At 38.1% G+C, this 21,935-nt stretch overlaps 1 protein-coding gene across 1 annotated transcript in view; it reads left to right on the forward strand.

Annotated features, from left to right (window-relative positions):
* The window catches only part of CSMD3 (CUB and Sushi multiple domains 3), a gene marked incomplete at its 5' end in the record, with an annotated part of 1,439,134 nt that overhangs the window by 287,286 nt on the left and 1,129,913 nt on the right, over positions 1-21,935 (forward strand). Inside the window, one exon of the mRNA XM_007955674.2 lies at positions 7,165-7,372. Within this exon, the coding sequence (XP_007953865.2) occupies positions 7,165-7,372 (208 nt within the window). The remainder of the gene's footprint in view (positions 1-7,164; positions 7,373-21,935) is intronic.

The following is a 21,935-nucleotide window of genomic DNA, read 5'->3' on the forward strand; positions in this document are numbered from 1 at the left end:
AACCTTCCTTCCGAGGAGTGGCTGGTGGGTTTGAACCGCCAGCCTTCTGGTTAGCAGTCAAGTGCCTTAGCCACTATGCTACCAGAGCTCCCAGAATATTGACTAGGTTTACTAAATTCAGTTTTATTTATAGTTTAAAGTTAAATAAATAGAAATTATTTTATGATACATTTGTATTACATGATTATAAGTAATAATATATTAAAATAAATAAATGAATATAATAAAGGTGATCCCACAGAATACAAAAATTATCAAACAATGTAATTTATATCACATGCAAGTAAAATTATGCTGAAATAACATTTTAACCAGTACATGGACAGGGAATTGCCAGAAATTCAAGTTGAACTCAGAAAAGGATGTTGAATGACAGATATCATTGCTGATGTCAAATGGAGCTTGATTGAAAGCCAAAGATTATCAGGAAAATGTTTACTTGTGTTTTATTGACTATGCAAAGGCATTCAATTGTGTGAATCATAACAAATTATGGATAACATTGCAAAGAATTGGAATTCAAGAACATTTTAATTGTGTACATGAGGAATCTGTATATAGATCAAGAGAAGTAGTTCAAACGGAACAAAGGGATACTGTACAGTTTAATATCAGGAGCAGTGTGCATCAGGACTGTATTTTTTTTATCATGCTTATTCCATCAACATGTTGAGCAAATAATCTGAGAAGGTGGAATAGATGAAGAAGAATGTGGCATCTAGATTGGAGGAAGACTTCTTAACAACCTGCAATCTGCACATGACACAACTTTGCTTGCTGAAAGTGAAGTAGACTTGAAGAACTTACTGATGATGATCCAAGATTATATTCTTCAGTATGGGTTACATCTGAACATAAAGAAAACAAAAATATTCACAATTGGAGCAATATGCAACATTGTGATAAATGGAGAAAACATTGAATTTGGATCCACAATCAACACCCATGGAAGCACCAGTCAAGAAACCAGAAGACATATTGCACTGGACAAATCTGCTGCAAAATACCTCTTTAAAATGTCAAAAAGCAAAGATGTACTTTGAAGACTAATGTGCACCTGACTCAAGTCCTGGTCTTTTTAATGGCTTTATATGCATGTGAAAACTGGACAATTAATAAGGAAGACTGCAGAAGAATTGATGCATTTGAATTGTGGTATTGCCAAGATTATTGACTGTACCAGGGATTTCTAGAAGAATGGACACATTTCTCTTGGAAGTACAACCTGAATGCTCCTTCAAAGCAACTATGGCCAGAATTAACCTCACATGCTTTGCACATGTTGTCGAGAGAGACAAGTACCTGGAGAAGGATATCATACTTTGTAAAGTAGATGGTCAGCAAAACAGAGGAAGACCCTCAGTGAGATGGATTGACACAGCCTGCAACAATGAGCTCCAGCATAGCAATGATTGTGAGGGTGGTGCAGGACCAAGCAGTGTTTCATTCTGTTGTACATGAGATTGCTCTGATTCAAAACTGACTTGAGGGCACCTAACAACAACAAAAGTATATTGGCTACATCTGTGGAAAGAGTTGAAGGAGAAGCTCAGTTTCTTCAGCCAAAACAAGGCCAGCAGCTGATTGTGGAACAGACCATCAATTGCTCATATGCAAGTTCAAGTTGAAGCTGAAGACAAAACCAGTCTGTGAGCCAAAATATGACCTTGATTATATCTTTCCTGAATTTAGAAACCATCTAAAGAATAGATTTGATGCATTGAAAACCAATGGCCAAAAACCAGAGGAATTGTTGGGTGATATCAACCACAGCATCCATGAAGAAAGTAAAAGATCCTTAGAAAGATAGGAAAGGAAAAAAAAAAAAAAAGACCAACATGGATATCAGAAGAGACTCTGAAACTTGCCCTTGAACAGAGAGTAGCTAAAAGCAAATGGAATAAATAAGATGAAAGAGCTGAACAGAAGATTTCAAAGAGTAGCTTGAGAAAACAAAATTAATTATTGTAATGAAATATACAAAGACCTGGGGTTAGAAAACCAAAAGTGAAGCACACACTCAACATTTCTCAAGTTACAAGAACTGAGGAAAAAAATTCAAGCCTCAAGTTGCAATATTGAAAGATTCTATGGGCAAAATATTGAATGATGCCAGAAACATCAAGTGATGATGGAAAGAGTACACACTGTCACCATACCCAAAAGAATTGGTTGATGTTCACACATTTCAGGAGGTGGCAAAAGATCAAGAATCAATGGTGTTGAAGGAAGAAGTTGAAGCTGCACTGAAGGAATTGGCAAGAAACAAGGCTCCAGGAATTGATGAGATACCAATTAGGATGTTTCAACAAATGAATGTTACACTGGAGGCACTCCGAGGAGTGGCTGGTGGGTTTGAACCGCCAGCCTTCTGGTTAGCAGTCAAGTGCCTTAGGCACTACGCTACCAGAGCTCCTGAGTATACATATAGGAATGTTTCTCTCACTTGAAATCTTAAAACCTATATACTTTCCTTAGACTTGTTCTCTTGAATAGAGAAATGCCAATATTTTCATTATAAACTATATCCTTATTTGTTAAGTAACTGTATTTTTGAAACAGGTATAAAACTAAGTTAATCTCAAGGAATCCCTAACATATTTAATAGCATTGCTTTAGCAGGTAGCTGAATAAATATTGGTCTTATAATTTAACATAGGAGGAGTATTCTAATTTATTTTGCCATGATCTATTATTTCCACAGTGCATGTGGTGGGGGGACTAATCTTTTGATATTGAGATAAAAATATTTTAAGATAGAATGAACAAAAGGCAGTTCAGCAGTGTATCCTTAGGAAGCAATAAAATATGCATATTTGCCTGGACTCTTGATTCACCCTCATGACTTTCATCCTCCTTAGTTTCCCTCCTCTCTTATCTCCAAATCTGATCATGTTACCCTCTGCTCATCTGAAGAAATACCATAGTGTTGTCAAAAGAAACCTACTTGCTCCTGTCACCTGCTGCTATTCAAACATCATTGGGTATGCAGCCCCTTCCTGGCTCCTCTCTGGCACAGTCTTTCTTCCCATTTTGGGCATGCACATTTCCATCCAACAAGAGAGGTTTTGTACCTGCCGCTCTCCCTTCTTGGAACACTCTTTCCTTTGCTTGCCATCTAAACAAACAAACAAAAAACAAACCAGTTGGTTCCTGTTCATGTTGTCTATGCTACACAGGGTTTTCAATGACTGTGATGTTTCACAAGTAGAGCACCAAGTTTTTCTTCCAAGAAGGCACCTCTAAAAAAAAAAAAAAGAAAGAAAGAAAGAAAAAGTAAAAAGAACCAAACTCACTGTGTCCAGTCGGATCTGGCTCATAGCCACCCCTCCTTGGGTTTCTGAGGTGATATCATACAAATGCAGATTGCCCAATCTTCATACTGAGGAGTGCCTGGTGGGTTTGAACTGTCAGCCCTCTGGTGAGCAGTCAAATGCCTCTGGGAAGTGTCAGTCACCAACCTTTAGTAGCCAAGTGCTTAGATGTTTGTGTCACCAGGGACTACACACTTCTTATCAATTCATCTTTCAGCCTTGTTTCTCAGGAGAGTGCTCCTGAATTGCCTAACCAGGTCAAGGACCCTAAACACAGGATGTCCATTCTAAATGCCCCTTCTTCACGGTTCCTGCCAGAAATACAGTCCCATGTGTATCACATCATTTATTTAGAGCCCGATTTGCCCACTAGACTGAGTTCCATGAGGCAAGGGTCAAGATTACTTTTGATCATTATTTTGGCCTCAGTGACTGGCATGGTTCCTGCTCAGTGAAAATTTTTTTGAATAGATGAATAAAGGAATGCATTTTAAATTTCTCTAAAAAAAAAATTATACAAATGAGCAATATTATGCATGTGTATTTTGATTCTTTTAAGTAATAGTTCTGTTGAACAGCCTTCTGTGAAACCTGCCCTTTGAATACATGGTTGGAAAGATGTTGCAGAAACACTTATGATACAGGCAAGCATGTTGCCCAAAATGAAATAAGACTAAAGAGTAGACATCTCTGCCCTGTCATTGACAGGCAATGAGGCCACTCATTTAGACTGGAGACCAAGCAATGTTGCTTGGCAGAAGGGGCACGAATGTTGGATTCAAAAGTTCTATTGTCTTGTTCTAATGCTATCTTTCCCTTGTTCTAACTCTGCTAAAAAATACAAGTTAAGATTTAGATAATTTACCTTGCTATCAAATACATATTAGTTTTATGTTGTTGTTATGTGCCGTCGAGTCGGACCCGACTCATAGCGACCCCTCGTTGGGTTTCCAAGGCAGTATCACTACGGAAGTAGATTGCCCAAACTTCCTTCCAAGTTTTATAGACATGTTAAATTCAGGCCAAATTACAATATGAAGTTCTAACAACCAGGTAGAGTCATCATGCAAAAATGTTGTGTATCTAAGTGTTCACTGAAAACAAGCTTTACTTATTTCACAATTAAGTCAGATACTGCTTTTATGATCATCTCAATGGTAATAAGGGGGTCAAACAGAAGAGCTGAGCAATTAACTTGATATAAGAATTGACAAGAATGTTGGTTTCAGGGATGGAGAAACTTCAACAGTGCTGCTTTTCAACTGCTTTTTGTCTCTTTCTGCTGTTAAAAAAAATTATTTAGAGTGAACTCTTCTGTGAGATCCTCCTCGTTGTCTGTGTTAGGAGTGTGGGGTAGTTTCACTCTGTTGTAGGCCTAGACTGACGAACTTCAAGGTGACCATACACAGAGATTGATTTGCAAGCCCTGTAACTTGCGGGAGACAATAAGTTCTTATTAAAACCATGGTTGAAATATCTACATGAAGAATGTGTATTTCGAACCCAGAGAGTTACTTTTATAAGAAATTGCATTTCCAGAGATGAATCAAAGGGATATGTTTTCAGAAGACTAAATGCAGGACTTTTGTGAGAGAGCTCTGCCATGGAGTTGTCTTATATCCTCCCAAGAGTACCTCTTGGAAGGGTGAAGACAAATTCTGTATGTGTTATCTTATTAATACAGGATAGCAGCCAAACCAAAATCACTTCCATTGAGTTGATTCTGGCTCCTAGGGACCCCCATTGGGTTTCCCAGGCTCTAACTCTTTACAGAAGCAGACTGCCTCACCTTTCTGCCACCGAGAAGCTGGTGAGTTTGAACTACTGACCTTTTGGTTAGAAGCCAAATGCCTTAATCACTACACCACCAGAGCTCCTTCTAATATATGATAATATAATATATTATTTCCAAAGCCATACTCAATGCTTGGTGTTGGTATTGACAAGGTATTGAAAAGTGATTCATGACTGAAAATGGGGGTGCAGGACACGTTTACCAGAAGGTTGAGGCTTTGAGAGCATTGTGTATTCTGGTAAGTAAGAAAGCACTGTGATAAGATATTGCATTGTCTAGACAATACCCCCAATTATAATTCTGTTGTTGTTGTTGTTATGTGCCGTTGAGCCAGACCCAACTCATAGCGACCCCTCCTTGGATTTCCGAGGCAGTATCACTATGGAACTAGATTGCCTCATCTTCCTTCTGAGGAGTGGCTAGTGGGTTTGAACCACCAGCCTTCTGGTTAGCAGTCGAGTGCCTTAGACACTATGCTATCATTATAATTACCAAATTAACTTACGAAATAGTACCTGTTGCCGTCTAGTCAGTTTTGACTCATAGCAACTCTATAGGACAGAGTAAAATGTCCCCATAGGTTTCCCAAGGCTGGAATCTTTAGGGAGGCAGATTCTCCTGCAGAGTCGCTGGTGGGTTCCGACTGCTGACCTGCTTGGCAGCCTAGCATTTTAATCACTTTGTTACCAGGGCTCATTTGGAATGGAAAGAGTAACTTAAGAACCTGAAAGGGGACTTGATGAGAATAAATACGCATTATGTTTATGATAATTTTTGATGAAAGTTAATTATCTTTTAAGAAAAATATATTTATGCTTCAGTTTATGAATTATGGTATTGGGTCAACTAAAAATGGAGCAGTAAGAAGCTAAAGCAATTTGACACATATGATATATTAATAAAGTTGTCCCCCAAAACCATAGTTTTGTTTTCCTGCTCTGGAAAACTATTAGCCTATAACCTCTTAGGATAGATGGTGTAAGCAGTTTTCTAACAGATGTTATAGCTTCAACATTACAGAGAGTTTTGTCGTATAGTGTAGATTCATACTAAATACAGCTGCTCATTTAACTATGCAAGAATTCACCATTGGCTAAAAGTAAAGTAGAGGAACATTTATCATCCCTGTTGGAAAATGAAAAACATAGGTCTAAATGTTAGGTTACTAGAACATGTAATTATAATATTGTATATACATATATCACAAGAATAGTTCAAAACAAGATGTTTACATAGTTTTTTTGGAGTCATAGGGGGGAATATGACTGAAGATATATTATTTATTATATAATTTATTTCTAATTAAGAGCTCTGGTAGTATAGTGGCTAAGACACTTGACTGCTAACCAGAAGGCTGGCAGTTCAACCCACCAGCCACTCCTCGGAAGGAAGATTGGGCAATCTACTTCCATAGTGATACTGCCTCGGAAACACAAGGAGGGGTCGCTATGAGTCAGGTCTAACTCGACGGCACATAACAGCAACAACAACAATTTCTAATTAAAATATTCTGGACATGTGATACACTTTTATTTGAATTGCATTTCCACAGGCATTTTTCAATATTTTTGAGGCATGTCACTGGCAGAAACTATATTACATTCTCACTTAAATAATTTCTTTATTCTGTACATACTGACATTAAAATAAATTAACACAAATATCTGCCATCAACAAACATACATAGAATGATTAAAGATTTCCCATCACAGACCTTGAGAATAATGTTTCTTTTGTGTAACTCACTTCATCACTTAATGAAAAGCAAATCTTTTTTTCTATTATTCTGTGATCTAATTTTGGAGCTTGGAATTTTGCTCATTTTTATTGCTAGTTCAAGCACTTGCTATAAAATTATTAAGACACAGTTTATATTTATATATGTGCTTGCAAATTTTTCATAGACTTCTCATTTTATTCAATCTTTTATACTAGGACATTATATACTTAGTATAACACTATTTAGACTTATGTTTATCCAAAACAATGTTAACAGAATTGCTTTAATGGCATTTCTCTTAATAACTTATAGCTAAATATCTTGTCTTTTAACAGCTGAGGATGCATGTGGAGGAACAATGAGAGGATCCAGCGGCATAATTTCAAGCCCTAGCTTTCCAAATGAGTATCATAACAATGCTGATTGCACTTGGACCATTGTAGCAGAGCCTGGGGACACCATTTCACTCATATTTACTGATTTCCAAATGGAAGAAAAATATGATTACTTAGAAATAGAAGGTTCTGAGCCCCCTACAATATGGTAAGTAGATAGTTGCTATTTAACAACCACTGATGTCATTGTTTGAGGTAGACTGGGGATCAAAGAACTACTGTATGTGAGACTTCAAAGTTCTAGATATTTTTAAATAGCCTATGGTTATATAAATACTATATGGGGCAGTTGTCAGAGCTGTGAGTTATTTTTAAGAACTGGAGTACTAATAAGTAAAAACATTGGAATTTTGAAATGTGGAGCATTCTATCAGTATTTCCTTATCACTTGGCCAGTGAAAAGTGATTAGTGACTTTATCAACATTGGTGCAAATTTTAAAAAGTAATTTTATTGTGATCTATGCTGTGTTCCTTAGCATGATAGTCTACACTTGATGGTTCCTTTCAAATTAATTGAATAGTCTTAAAAGTAATCTCATTTTTTTTTCTGTAAACAAATCTATGTGTCCTGCTATCTAAAGGCAAAGATCAATAGTATGATCTTGTGGGTAGAGCTATTTCTTTAGAGGCTCAAAACATGGTCTCATTAAAACTAAAGTTCTCTGAAGATGTATTTTAGGTCATAACATTTGAAAGAGTAATGTTCCTTGTATCTTCTTATCAGAATGTCTTGAATTCATTAAATCAGGAATTCAGTAAAAGAAAGAATGATAAAATGAGGTTGTTAAAGTTGACAAATAGATAACTATTAAACCAAGAAGAGCAGTTTAAGCCATGCAAGTAATTTGCTAGCAACAGTGGGGCTTTCTTGAAGTATTTTATTCACAAATATCATGTGAAAAGTTTTGAATTTTCAAATGATTATTCTCACTAGAGTGTACAGATTGATTTGAAGTGAAGCTCAGCTAGCTGTAGGAAGATCAGTTAAGAGTTGATTGTAGTAATGCAAAAAAAGATCATGGTAGTTTGATGGTATTGATGGAGATGAAGAAGAGAGATGGGTTGAGAGATATTTTTAAAATATATTTTTTAAAAAACACTCTGAAGTGGACTGGGGAATGATAAAGAAAATGGTGTTAAAATCTGGTTTCTAACTTGCACATATTGATTAAGATGATAATAATATTCCCTGTGATGGGAAATATTGAAGAATGGTGAAGTTTGAAGTGGGAATGCTATGAAAATTGAGTTTAATTTCAGATACATAAAATTTCTTTGGGACATACAGTTGGAGCCATCTAATACACAAGTTGATCTATATATTTATATCTACTTATCTATATGATTCAGATGGTCAGAACAGAGGTACAACTCTGGTATTTATTTGATACTGATGGCAATTGAACCATTAGACGTAAGTATTAGAGGCTAGATAGAATAAGTGAGAAGGTAAGGGAGACTAGGGTTGAGCCTGAGGATCAACAACACAGGAGAATGGGTCAGCAAATAAGACCAAAGAAGTAGATTCAGAGAGGTTAGAGAAAATATAATGCAATAGGTATGACAAAGAGAACATTGAAAATGGAAGAGTAGACAACAGTGTGGACTGCTGCTGAAAGAATACTAGCTAAATGGGAGAAAAAATGTTTTCATAGTGAGTATATTGAGCTGGATTTCAGCAAAAGGACAAAGTATTTTTAGTCATCTTAATAACTATCTAATGGTGGCATGGACACTACATGTTTTAAAATCAGGAAGGGAGTGTGTCAGGGTTGTATCCTTTCGCCATGCTTATTCAATCTATATGCTGAGCAAATAGAGAAGCTGGACTATATGAAGAAAAACGTGGCATCAGGATTGGAGGACGAATCATTAACAACCTGAGATATGCAGATGATACAACTTTGCTTGCTGAAAATGAGGATGACTTGAGGCACTTACTGATGAAGGTTGAAGAATACAGTCTGCAGTATGGATTACATCTCAATATAAAGAAAACAAAAATCCTCACAACTGGCCCAATGAACAGCATCACAATAAATGGAGAGAAGATTGATGTTGAAGAATTCACATTGCTTGTTTCTACAATCGATGCCAACGGAAGCAGCAGTCAGGACATTAGACAACGTGTAGCATTGGGAAAGTCAACCGCAAAGGAACTGTTTCAAGTGCTGAGGAGCAAGGATGTCTCCTTGAAGACTAAGGTATGCCTGACACAAACCATGATATTTCCAATTGCCTCGTATGCATGTGAGAGCTGGACGATGAATAAGGAAGACCGAAGGAGTTGATGCTTTTGAGTTGTGGTGCTGGCAAAGAATGCTGAAAGTACCGTGGACTGCTAAAAGAACTAACAGATCGGTCCTGGAGGAAGTGCATCCGAAATGCTCCTTGGAAGCGAGAATGGCCAGACTTCATCTCACCTATTTTGATCATGTTGTCAGAAGCGATCATTCCTTGGAGAAGGATGTCATGCTTGGTAGCGTGGAGGGTCGACGAAAGAGGGGGAGGCCTTCAACAAGATGGATTGACACGGTGGCTGCAATGATGGGCTCTAGTATAGAAGGGATCGTGGAGCTGGTGCGGGATCGGGCAGTGTTTCGTTCTGCTGTGCATGGGGTGGCTATGAGTCGGAAACGACTTGACGGCACCTAACAACAAGAACAATGGTGGTGTAGTGCCTAAGGCATTTGACTGCTAACCAGAAGGCTGCCAGTTCAAAGCCACCAGCCACTCTTCAGAAAGAGGGTTGGGCAATCTACTTCCATAGTGATACCACCTCGGAAACCCAAAGAGGAGTCACTGTGAATTGGATCCAACCCCATGGCAGTGAGAGTTTTTGGATGCCTGGGTCCAGTGAGCTCACAAGTCTGGTTTTGATGTTCAAGAATAGTTTAACTATTGTTTTACAAGTTGCTACATCTACAGTGATATGGTGATAATCTGTCTTGCAAGAAATACAGCTAGAATGCTCTTTAGAAGGAAAGAAGATGAGACTTTGTCTCATATACTTCGGACATGTTATTAGTAAAGGCAAGTCCCCAGAGGAGGACATCATGCTTGATAAAATAGAGGGGCATTGAAAAAGATGAAGACCCTCAACGACGTAGATTGATACAATGGCTTCAACAAAGGACTCAAACATAGCAGCAATTGTAAGGATTGGGTAGGTCTGGGCAGTGTTTTGTTCTGTTGTACATAGGGCCACTATAAGTTGGAACTGACTCGAATGCACCTAACAGTAACAACAGTACAGTGATACACATTGGAATTATAACAAGAAGATGATAATGCCATGGATTTTCTAATAATCATAATATTCTAGGTGTACAGGTGATACCATTAAACATGAAATGAAGGAAATCAGAAGAAGGTCAATTTTCTGCCTAACATTGAACTTTAGATTCCAAATTAAATCATATACCATGCGGATCATAATACACCAACTCCACATTTATCGACATGGTTAGGTTCCAAGCACCAGGTCACTATGTGAAATAGGTGTCATGAAAGAGTTGAAGGCTGTGCCTGGTCACTCACTACCTGTTAGGTGCCCCCCGTTTTACTCAGGATGCATGGAGCATGGTGGGCTCCTGTTCTTCACCACACCTTCCCCATCACTGTGGAGCCTGTAGGACTTGGGGGTGGTAGTGGTGGTGGTCAGATGCTGCCTGCCACCTCCCCTGAGAGGTGACCCTATTGCTTTCTGCCTTTTCTCTCTCACTGCCTGCCTTGGATGGTTACCCTGCTCATTTTCTGTTCTTCTTGTCCCCACAGCCCCACTCTGTCCTCTTCCCACTACCCTCCTTCCAGCAACCCCCACACTGATGGCCCTGGTACCTTCAGGGCCTTGTCCATCCTCCCCCTGCCCACCCACATCCTCATGTCATCCCACTAGCACCCTGTGCCCTCTGTGGCCCACGCTCTGTTGAGTGAGACATCATGATGAATGGGCAAAGGCATCCTGCAGTCAGTTGGCTGCCATCCTTCAGTGGCCCAGTCATCATCAGGTCCTCTGCTATATCATTTGGGGTTGGCCTGCCAAGGACACCCCAGTCCCAGTTGCAGCTCTCTGTAAAGCCCAGACTATAGGAGCTCTGGTAGCATAGTGCCTAAGGCACTTGACTGCTAACCAGAAGGCTGGTGGTTTAAACCCACCAGCTACTCCTCAGAAGGAAGGTTGAGCAATCTACTTCCATAGTGATACCATCTCGGAAACCCAAGGAGGGGAAGCCATGAGTTGGGTCTGACTTGACAGTACGTAACAACAACAACATAGAAGGTTCCCTCTGAGAATTTTTTCAAAGTTCTTTTAAACGCAAAATATTGGATAATAAGATAGTAGAAAAGTGAGGACAAGGTGTATCCATTTATGTTCACCTAGTCACTTTTTTTTCTTTTGTGACATAAACATTGTTAGGAATGATATGAATGACTTCTTACCAATCTGAGTAGCTAGATCCGAGTAGCACCAGATCCACAAATTCTTGCTTTCTTCATTTTCTTCTTAAATGAGATTGGGTCACTTTTCTTATTGCCCTCATCCTAGGGAATCAAAAACAGCTAAGAGACTCACTGTCTTATTGTCTTCATAAATTAGTGTTACGATTGTTTAAGTAGACTTGTCAAAATCCTGATTACATAATAAATCAACTGGGTCACTTGACACTTTTCCAGAAAATTGATGCAAAAGTCTAAGCAAAACTATATTATATTTCTAAAAAGGTTAGTTTGCAGATATATAGTGTCAGTATGTTATTAATGTTGTATATAGATGGTCACATATATAAGCTGAACAAATCACATAAAACAGCCTTCCTTTTAAATTATATTAATTAAAATTATCTCTGAATAATTAAAGCTATAAAATTTCTTCATGGACTTCTAATCCCTTTAAATCTTTTAATATTCTTATACCGTTTTTAAGATCTGGTGGTTAAAATTAGATACTATATTTCAAGTGACAATATATTATTAGTCCTTTCTCATCATTCTGCATTTACTATAGTGTTCATACAACATTTGCAGTTTCATAATGGAATTCAAAAGAGAAATTTAACCTGGGGAAACATTCCAATTCTTTTGATTAAAATTACAAATTGTTCCTTTGACGTCATTGCTCTCACTGAAAACCTAACATTAAAGGTCGTGGATTTTGCTACTAACTACTATATATTACTGTTTTGCTCCTGAAACTCAGACAGTGAGGCTTAGCTGAATGTATCCTGTATTTGGCTGGCAACACAGGCAAAGCCAGCCCAACAATTATGCTGTACAGACCATAGTAACAGTAAGTCAATGACTCACTTGCAAGCTGGATTTACTCATCCAGTAGCCTCTTGTTCACTACAAAACAATGTGCATGATACAAAAGTACACTGGATCCACACAATTATTACTGGATGAAAAGAATTACTGATGCATGAAGAATGTGAACTGATTCCTGTGTAGTGAAATGAAAAATAAGATAAAGAAGCTTGAGTTCTGGTTTCAGCTTTTGACTCTTTGTTTATGGATGATAAGTAAGCTGTGTCATCTCCCTGGATTTCAGTTTCATCATGTGTAACATTCAAGGCTTCTCTCAACTTTAATATTGTATGGCATTATCACCGAGATGCTATGGTGAGGGCACAGAGATACGCGTAAGTAGACAATGCCTTATATACAAAGCCTTCAGGGGGAGTTGGATTTCAAACTTAATTTTTTAGTTTACTACTAGAATTTCATTCATTAATGTTCATTCAACAAGTACTCAGGAGGTACCTACCACATGCTAGGCATTGTTCTTAAATGCTTGTGATGTGTCAGTGACTAAAGACACAAAGAGGCTTGCTCTTGGAGAATTTACACTCTAGCAGAGAAAGAAAGACAATGTAAGCAATAACTACTATAAATAAAATAGATTGAACACTGTGGTGGTGAAGTTTGTGTATCAACTTGACTGGGCCTGGTTGAGTGGCTGAGCAGTTGAATGTAGTTATTCCCCACGGTGAGACTGGTAATTAACTCCTCGGTGGAATCTATTGGAGAAGCTGAGTAGCTGCTTTGGGTATGTGGTCTGCTTTCTGTATATAAGAAACAGCTTTGGGAATGGTCTCTAGCTTATGGCACACTTGAACCCTGCATGTACCGTGTTGTTGTTCAGCAGCCTGCCATCCCCTACCATTCGTGGGACTTTCAATGACTTGAATCTTTGGCCTGCCATGTGGTTTGGTAACACGGGGACAGTGCTTTTTCACTTGTTGACCTTGGATTTATCGGTCTTAGCAGTCAGTAGCTGCCTGAGTGGAGAGATGACTCTAGCTTCAGTGGGTTGGGAGTAAGGAGGCAGAGCTGAAGCCCAAGGTTGAGAGCCTATCATCCAGCCCTTAGAGCCTGCCACTTTGAACTTGAACTTAAAGCCTCTAGACTGTCAGAGAATAAACTCCTGTTTGTTAAGCCCATCCCATTTGTGGTATATTCCTGTCAGAGAGGCACTGTGTAACCAGAACAAACACCTGTTGGAAAGGGTAAAGAGTTGCTCCAGGAGGTATCTCAACATCAAGCCTTCCAGGCAGGAACCACATGTAGAGGAAATACAGTAAGGAAGCGTGTTGGAGGAACAGCAAGGAGGACATTGTGCTACAAATGAATGATCACAGGCATGAGTGCTAGGAGAGGAAGATGGCGAATTAACAGAAGCCTGGATCACATAGGGAAGGATGCTTGGTGGCACAGTGGTTTAAGTGCTCATCTGCTGGCCAAAAAGTTGGCAGTTCGAACCCAACAGTTGTTATAGTCTGCTTCTGTGAAGATTCACAGACTTGAAAACCCTATGGGACAGTTCTATGCTCCAGGGTTGCTATTAGTGAGAATCAACTCCGTGGCTGTGAGCTTGGGATCAGGTAGCACCTCGAGAGCCATCTCTGCATTTTACTTCAAATGAAATGATGAGTCATCATAAGGTTCTGATCACAGTATCGGCACAATCAGACTTAACATGGCTGCAGTGTGAGGAACGAACTATAGGAGGGAAAGGAGATCATCTACAGGATTCTAAGTGAGAGATGATGGTTGTCAGGAAAGGTTGTTATCACAATGGGTATAATGAAAAGTTGTTGGATTTTCCAAGATAAAGTGGATATAATTTCTTCAGTGGTGAGATGTGAAGTGTTAGAAGTAGAAATGATCATTAGGAGAGGGTCTGTAAATTAAAACAAGAAAAAGAACAGAAAATAAATGAATAAATAAAAGACTCATTACTGACTCCTGGACATTCCAACTCTGAAGTCAGCAAACTTTGAACCAGCCACTAGAGGATATTGATAAGGAGAGTCCATTATATGGTAAGGAAACCAAGAGTGTAGTTTTCTGGACATCAAATGAAGAAAATATCAAAGAGAAGGGAGTGGTCAATTGTGCCAAATGCCAATGACAAACTAGGTAAGATACTCTGCAAAATTAATAATTGGATTTAGAAACATTTTGATCAATTGTAACATTCATGAAAGGAATTTTGAGAGTGACTGTGATGGTGTTTTGAAGAGAGAATGTGAGAAGGGAAACTGGAGAAAGCTAGTATAAATAAAGGAACTTTAACAAAGGTGAACAAAGAATTGGTGCCATAGCTAAAGGAGGAAGTAGAATCAAGACAAAGACAGGTATATTCCAGCGGGGTGGGGTGGGGTGGGGGGTGTGGGGGGGAAATATAATGCAGTCATTTGGTTGGTTAGTCTTTGTTGAGGTCAAAAGGAGGAGGGATTAGGGGTGAGGAATGGGCTTCTATTGGATAATTGCATATAGAGGCTTATAGTGATTGATTACAGGAACTAATTACAGAAGTTTATTAATCATAGTCACATAACCTTCAGGTAGGATCATAAAGTATCACTATTGGATGTTTAAAGAGGTTTAACCAGGAAATAGTGAAAAGTTATCTTGATAAGCCAAACCAAACCCACTACCAGCAAGTTGATTCTGACTCGTAGTGACTGCCATTGGGTTTCTGAGGGTACTAATCACCCAATTTCCCTAATACAGCTTGTTAAACAAAAACTATTTATGTAGTCTGGGAAACTTTAGATGAACTTGGCTCCAAAACGCTTTCAAACAATTCCTTGTCTTGAAGAAAATTTCCTGGGTCTACTTGATACAAAGACACCTGTGTCAAGACTCCCTTCCATAGAATGTACTTCTTTCACATCCTAGCTTGACCATACAGATGAATTACTTGGTTTTTAAGGCATCTAAAGTTAACATGCCAGATAACAGGAGATTGTGAGAGGTTTATGCTGAGTGAGCTAAGCAAATATGAAATTTTAGGAAAGCAGACAAATAAAAAACAATTTTAATTCAGTAGAAACTATATGTAATCAAATTACTTAGTTTTGGTCAAAAAAGATTTATTTATTTCTCATTTACAGTTCCCTCCTCTTACTCGGGGATTTCATTGAACATCCTCTGGTTAGTTTAATAGTTCTTCTTCATGGACTTAGTTTAAATTGTTATTGGTCATGTGATTTGATTTAGCAAGCATTTAATTTCTACCATGTTATAGCAGAGTTCTCTTCTTCAGGGTGAGCTGGTCTGTGTCACCCACAAAGGAGTAAGTGATCTTCTGCAAAGTGTTTCTGACCATTAGGCATCTTTGGTTTCTTTTTCTTCACCAGACTATTATAAAACTCTTAAGGTGACTAGGAGATACTTGGTAGTTCAGAAAGCCCAGTGATCTTCCTGAATGGTTGAATTGAATTTGATACTTTCAATTCATAGTCTCTGCATCCATTAACCTACATGTAGGCATCAGTTTTCTTCTCTGGATCAAGGCATTAGTGGTTACTTTAATACAACATTTAACAATGCCAATTATAATGACTATTAGCATTAAGACTATGATACTGGAAAACAGAATTTCCCTAACTCAGGTACCTGCTCCATTAGGTAGCCAACTAAACATATCAGAAAAGGAAAAGCCAAAGCCAGTTTGTTTTAGTATGTGAAGCCAGGTGGCTTTCTGGCATATTTTTGCAATATCCTGTTCCACTTCTCCTGAAGCATTGATTCAGGTGCAGCATGAAGTAATAGTTATAGCACAGACTTCACTTTGCTAAACCACTAAGAAGTCTATGGCAAATAGGTATCTGACTCTACCTTTGTCAGTGAATTTAATGATTTTTCTTGAGCAGTCATAGCATTAGCCATATCAGCAGCTATTTCTTCCACCATGTCTCAGATGTGTCTAATAGTGAGTTCCAAACCTGCAACTCCCTGTTGTTGTTGTTATTTGCCGTCGAGTCAGCCCCAACTCATAGCGACCCCTCCTTGGTTTCCGAGGCAGTATCACTACAGAAGTAGGATTGCCCAACCTTCCTTCCCATGCAACTCCCTTCCATAGTATAAATGATCTTACAAAGGAAAAATGAATGTTTGGTTTGCTGTAACTGGCTTGAATCCAGAGCTTAGGCCTCTCTTGTCCGTCGTCAACAAATTTAGGGGATTAGTCCAATGTAAGTTTCCATAATAAGAATGGATGTCTGAAGAGACTCCCACATAGCCTAAAGTACACTGGCATGTTATATTACAATCATTGAAACAAGATAAACCCCAAGTATAGGAGTCATTTCTAATTGGCAATGGTTGGATATCTTCATCTTTCACATAAAAATATGTATCCATATGGGGCACATATTATGCCAGTCCCTGTGTTTTTACCTGGGAGAAGCATGGTTTGATTTATATGTTCAAGCCAATTTTCTGTCAAGGAGTTTTTACAAATAGACAATTGTCCTAAATTTAGCCAATTTTACATTTGAACGTAATTTTTTTTTTTTTTCCCTTGTAGGTATGCTATTAAATTTCCTGAAAAAGTTATGTCCCAAAATCTGGGAGGGGCATTATATGAAATCAAACCCTCATTTTTGTAGTTTTGAAGGGTCCAGGTAACTTTAGAAAAACACTTTGAGTTAAATGGAAGCATGGAACCTGAGCTTGAGTTGGTATCCCAGGGGAATGTCACAGTTTTACACTTATGACTCATTTAAAGATGCTAAGATTGATAACAGCAGGGAGAACAAAACCATAGTTCAGTATGGGAGAAGCTAATGGATCTGAATGTGTGTGTGTGTGATTTGGGGTGAAGGATGACAGATCCAACACTCTGTAAGGGTTGTGGATTGTACAACTGCCTGGGCTAGTTTGACAAAATAATATTGTGTCAAGAATTAATGGGGGCTGTGTTGATTAACAGTATGGGGAGAAAGTTTAAGAAGGGCTTCACAGTGGAGAAACATAGCCAAAAAGAAATAAACAAGGACTACTTGGAGACAAATAATAGCAATGACAAAATAATTTTCAGGGATGAAAGAGCATTTTCAGGCATATAAGAGGATGAAAAGGCTAATAACAAGTAAAAGAAAGATGTTACAATGATAATGATAAAAAAGATACAATGTTATTTGAAGAGTCATATGTCATACTAAATTAATCTATCACTGGCCTTAATGGCAAGGAGTTAATGGAATATAAAAGGTTGAAGCAATTTTAAGGAATGTAATTAGAACTCACAATAAAATAGCTAATATGGATCTGTCCCAGAGAGGTCATAAGAAATGTACCTATTCTCTAAAAGTAGTATTTATGTAAGGAGGACTCACAGGGGAAGAACAATGTATTGAAACATGGAATAATATCCCATAAATAGAGTCCAGTAACAATAAAGAATGTAATTAGAACAGTCAAAAAATGAACTCCCAATACTTCTGCAGTTAATTTTTTTTTTATCATTTCGGAAGTTCAAGTATATAAAATAAAAGCTATTCTAAAGACAATGGAAAATGAAACAGGGACTACTAGTCATAAAGTTTCCACAATAAACATGAATTTAAATTAAGCAAAAATAACTACAATGGTTAAAATATGGCACCACAGATGTATCTCATCAGTAAACCCATCAAAATACCCACAACTGACAATTTTGATTCTAGTACTAGGAAAATTTTAAAAGGGTTAAAATTATCATTTAAATAACGTATTTAAAAAAATTTGGTGTTAAAATATGCCAATTACTAAGACTAAAGCAGAAAGCAAAAACAGTTCAGATTTTATTGTAGGTTTTGCACAGGCACGTTGAAGTCAGGTTCAAAGATTTTGGGAGAACAATCAGTCTATTTAGTTGTTGCACACTTGTCCTCTTGGAGCTGTTTGAATTTTGATCTCTGTCGTCACAGTGCTCATGGTCCATTTGGGAGTGAAGGCCATCATCAGGTGGGATTAATGAATCCAAGTCTGACTCCTTGTGATTTGACAGCACAAGAATTTGGGAGTAAGATCCCTTCCATTGAGGTTCAAAGAAACCCTTCAGTTGATGTCTTTTCCAACTTAACTCTCCATGTGAAAGAGGAGAGGTAGCAGGCTTTCCAACATCTTTATTGTTAAAAGCCTCTTTGGAAAAGATAACATGCTCTCTAGCCCAATGAATCAAGGATAGGCATTACTTTAATAAATTTTCTCTGGTTAAATTTGAATCTAAAATAACTGATGAACATAGGAAGTTCATTGGCTCACTTGTTAAAATTTCATAAGGAGTCAATTTATGAGTGCTGAAAGATTTTGCTCTAAAATTCATTAACACAAAGAGAGTGCTTGTAGCCAAGCTAATCACATAGAGGATATGCTGTTGTTGTTATGTGCCGTCGAGTCAGACCTGACTCATAGCGACCTCTCCTTGAGTTTCCAAGGCAGTATCACTATGGAAGTAGATTGCCCCATCTTCCTTCTGAGGAGTGGCTGGTGGATTTGAACCGCCAGCCTTCTGGTTAGCAGTCAAGTGCCTTAGGCACTATGCTACCAGAGCTCCCATAGAGGATATAAGATTCGCCAATTGAGTATAATTCCATTAGTATTCTCCACAAGTCCAGAAGATGGGATGATAAGTACAATAGAGTCATTGGAAAATATAACAGATAGCTTTTTTATTCAACAAAATGTGTTCCCCTGTCACTACAGAGGCCAGCAGGAAATCCCCACATGGGAATATTTTCTGTTGGTTCCTTTGCAACAAATGCTGCTGTGGCCTTTGGCAAAGAAAGGCCTCAGCCCAATGAGAATACCTGCAAATCATAACTAGGACAAAATATAGTTTGTCCCATTAGCAGATGTTACCTGGATGTAAATCTATTTGCCATGCAGACATTGGCCTGGTTAGCAAAAGATATTTTCCAGGTTGAGATTGACAATGTTGAATTCAATTCCAAACAGACAAAATATGTCTGACTACTTGGTCCACAGATTTCTAAAAATGTCCTTAAAAATATTTTCTTAATATGTGTCTTGTCTTGTCCCTGCCCAGGGGTTCCTACATTGGAAGGTGATTGCCAGGGAAATATGCAAATCTTTGGAAACAACAGGTGTGATATCAGGTCCTTTCCTTTAAGAATAAATTTGCAGGCTTCTTTTATCCATTGTTCTACCTCCAATTTAGAAGCATGTTTAAGGTGGCAGCGTAAATCATACCAAACTGCAGGGCCCTATTTAAGGTCTTCAGCTGCATATGCTTAGCTATTCCAGGGGATTTTCCATCGCAAGTGTGCATTTTCTGTGGATAGTGGGTTCAATAGGGACAGTGTTTATATAAAGGCTTATAATAATCTGTGTTAAAAACACTGGTCGTCTTAAAAGGACAAAATACTTAAAAGTACTTCTGTCCAGAGGAGTACTATAGCTGAAAGCATGTGTTTGGTTGCCTACAACTAGAAAATGTCCCCCAAAATACCTTTCTAACAAGCCAGTCTCCTCATTACCAGACATGTCCCTCCTGTTTATAAAACAAGTTGGGAGTAAAGGTGCATGTAAACAACCTGGCAGGAAGGTGTGATCTCAGGGATTCTCTATAACAAAGTAGCTGGGTCCTGACAGAAAGTGTCAGAGTCTCATGACATCAGTTTTTTTTTTTTTTTTTCTTCCCTGTCTTTTTAATGACCTTTTGCTTTCTTCATGTACAATGTACTTACTGTCATTTCACAGCTAGTCTGGGCTTTGGTCATTAGAATTCACTGGGTCAAATCTGTTCTTGAGATGGTCTCTAACTTCAGGTGGAATATAATCAAGGTTGTATTTTGGCTCTTGTGGACTTATTTTAACTTTCTTCAACTTCACCGTGCATTTGCATACAAGCAATGTTTCTTGACTGCATGTGGGATCATTTTTTTACTTCAGAAGTTGACAAAAATCTTCAATTTCTTTCACTTTTGGCTTTAGTGGTTGGTGCGTAAATTTGAATAATAGTTGTATTAGCTAGTCTTCCTTGTTGACATAAGGCTATCTATCCTATTGCTGACAGCATTACACTTCAGGATGGATGTTGAAATGTGTTGAAATGTTCTTTTTGAAAATGAATGCAACACCATTTACCTTCAATTTTTCATTCCAGGCATAGTAGACTATGATCATCCAATTCAAAATGGCCAAAACCTGTCCATTTCAGCTCACTGATGCCTAGAATATTGACTTTGATGCATTCCACTTCATTTTTTACAACTTCCAATTTTCCTACATTTATATTTTGTACATTCCATGTTATAATTTTCAATGTTGTTTGTTTTTTTTTTTTTTTTTTTTTTTCTCATTTTGAGTCATGCCACAACAGCAAATGAAGATCCTGAAAGCTTTACTCCATTCAGGACGTTAAGGTTGCTTCTACTTTTAGGAGGCTGCTCTTCTCCAGTCATCTTTTGCGTGTCTTCAAATCTTAGGGGCTCATCTTCTGGCAATATATCAGACAATGTTGCACTGCTACTCATAAGATTTCTAGTAGCCGTTTTTTTGAGAACAGAATAAGGGCATACTGCACAGTTTATAATCAGGAAAAGTATGTGTCAGGTTGGTAACTTTTACCATATTTATTCAATCTGTATGTTGCACAAATAATCTCAGAAGTTGGATTATATGAGGAAGAACACAGTATCAAGGTTGGAAGACCCATAAACAAACTGCAATATGCATATGATAAAACCTTGCCTGCTGAAAGTGAAGAAGCCTTGAGGCACTTACTGATGCAGATCAAAAACTACAGCCTTCAGTATGGATTACACCTCAACCTAAAGAAAAGAAAAATCCTCACAAGTGGTCCAGTAAGCAACATCATGATAAATGAAGAACAGATTAAAGTTGTCAAGCGTTTCATTTTACCTGGACCCAAATCAATGCCCAAGAAAGTGGTAGTCAAATATCAGACTCCATAGCACACTAGACAAATATGCTGCAAAATATCTCTTTAAGCAGTGATGTCACTTTTAACACTAAGATGTGCCTGACACAAGCCATGGTACTTCCAATAGCCTCATATGCATGTGAAGCCTGGACAATGAATAAGGAAAACTAAGGAAGAATTGATGCATTTTAATTGTATTGTTGATGAAGAATATTGAATATCACATGGAATGCTGGAAAAATGGACAAATGTTCTTGGAGGAAGTATAGCCAGGATGTTCTTTTAGAAACGGCAATAGCCAGACTTCATCTCTCATACTTTGGTCGTGTTGTCAGAAGGGACCAGTCCCTGGAGAAGGATATCATGCTAGGTAAAGTAAAGGGTCAGCAACGAAGGGGAAGATTCAAACAGATGGGATGACACAGTGGCTGTGACAAAGGACTCAGATGTGTAACTGATTGTGAGGACGGTGCAGGACCTGGCACTATTTTCTTGTTGTGCACATGGTTGCTATAAGTCAGAACC

Source organism: Orycteropus afer, unplaced genomic scaffold, assembly GCF_000298275.1.
Source record: "Orycteropus afer afer isolate SDZICR_OR568_19922 unplaced genomic scaffold, OryAfe1.0 scaffold00530, whole genome shotgun sequence".
NCBI classification, from domain to species: Eukaryota; Metazoa; Chordata; class Mammalia; order Tubulidentata; family Orycteropodidae; genus Orycteropus; species Orycteropus afer.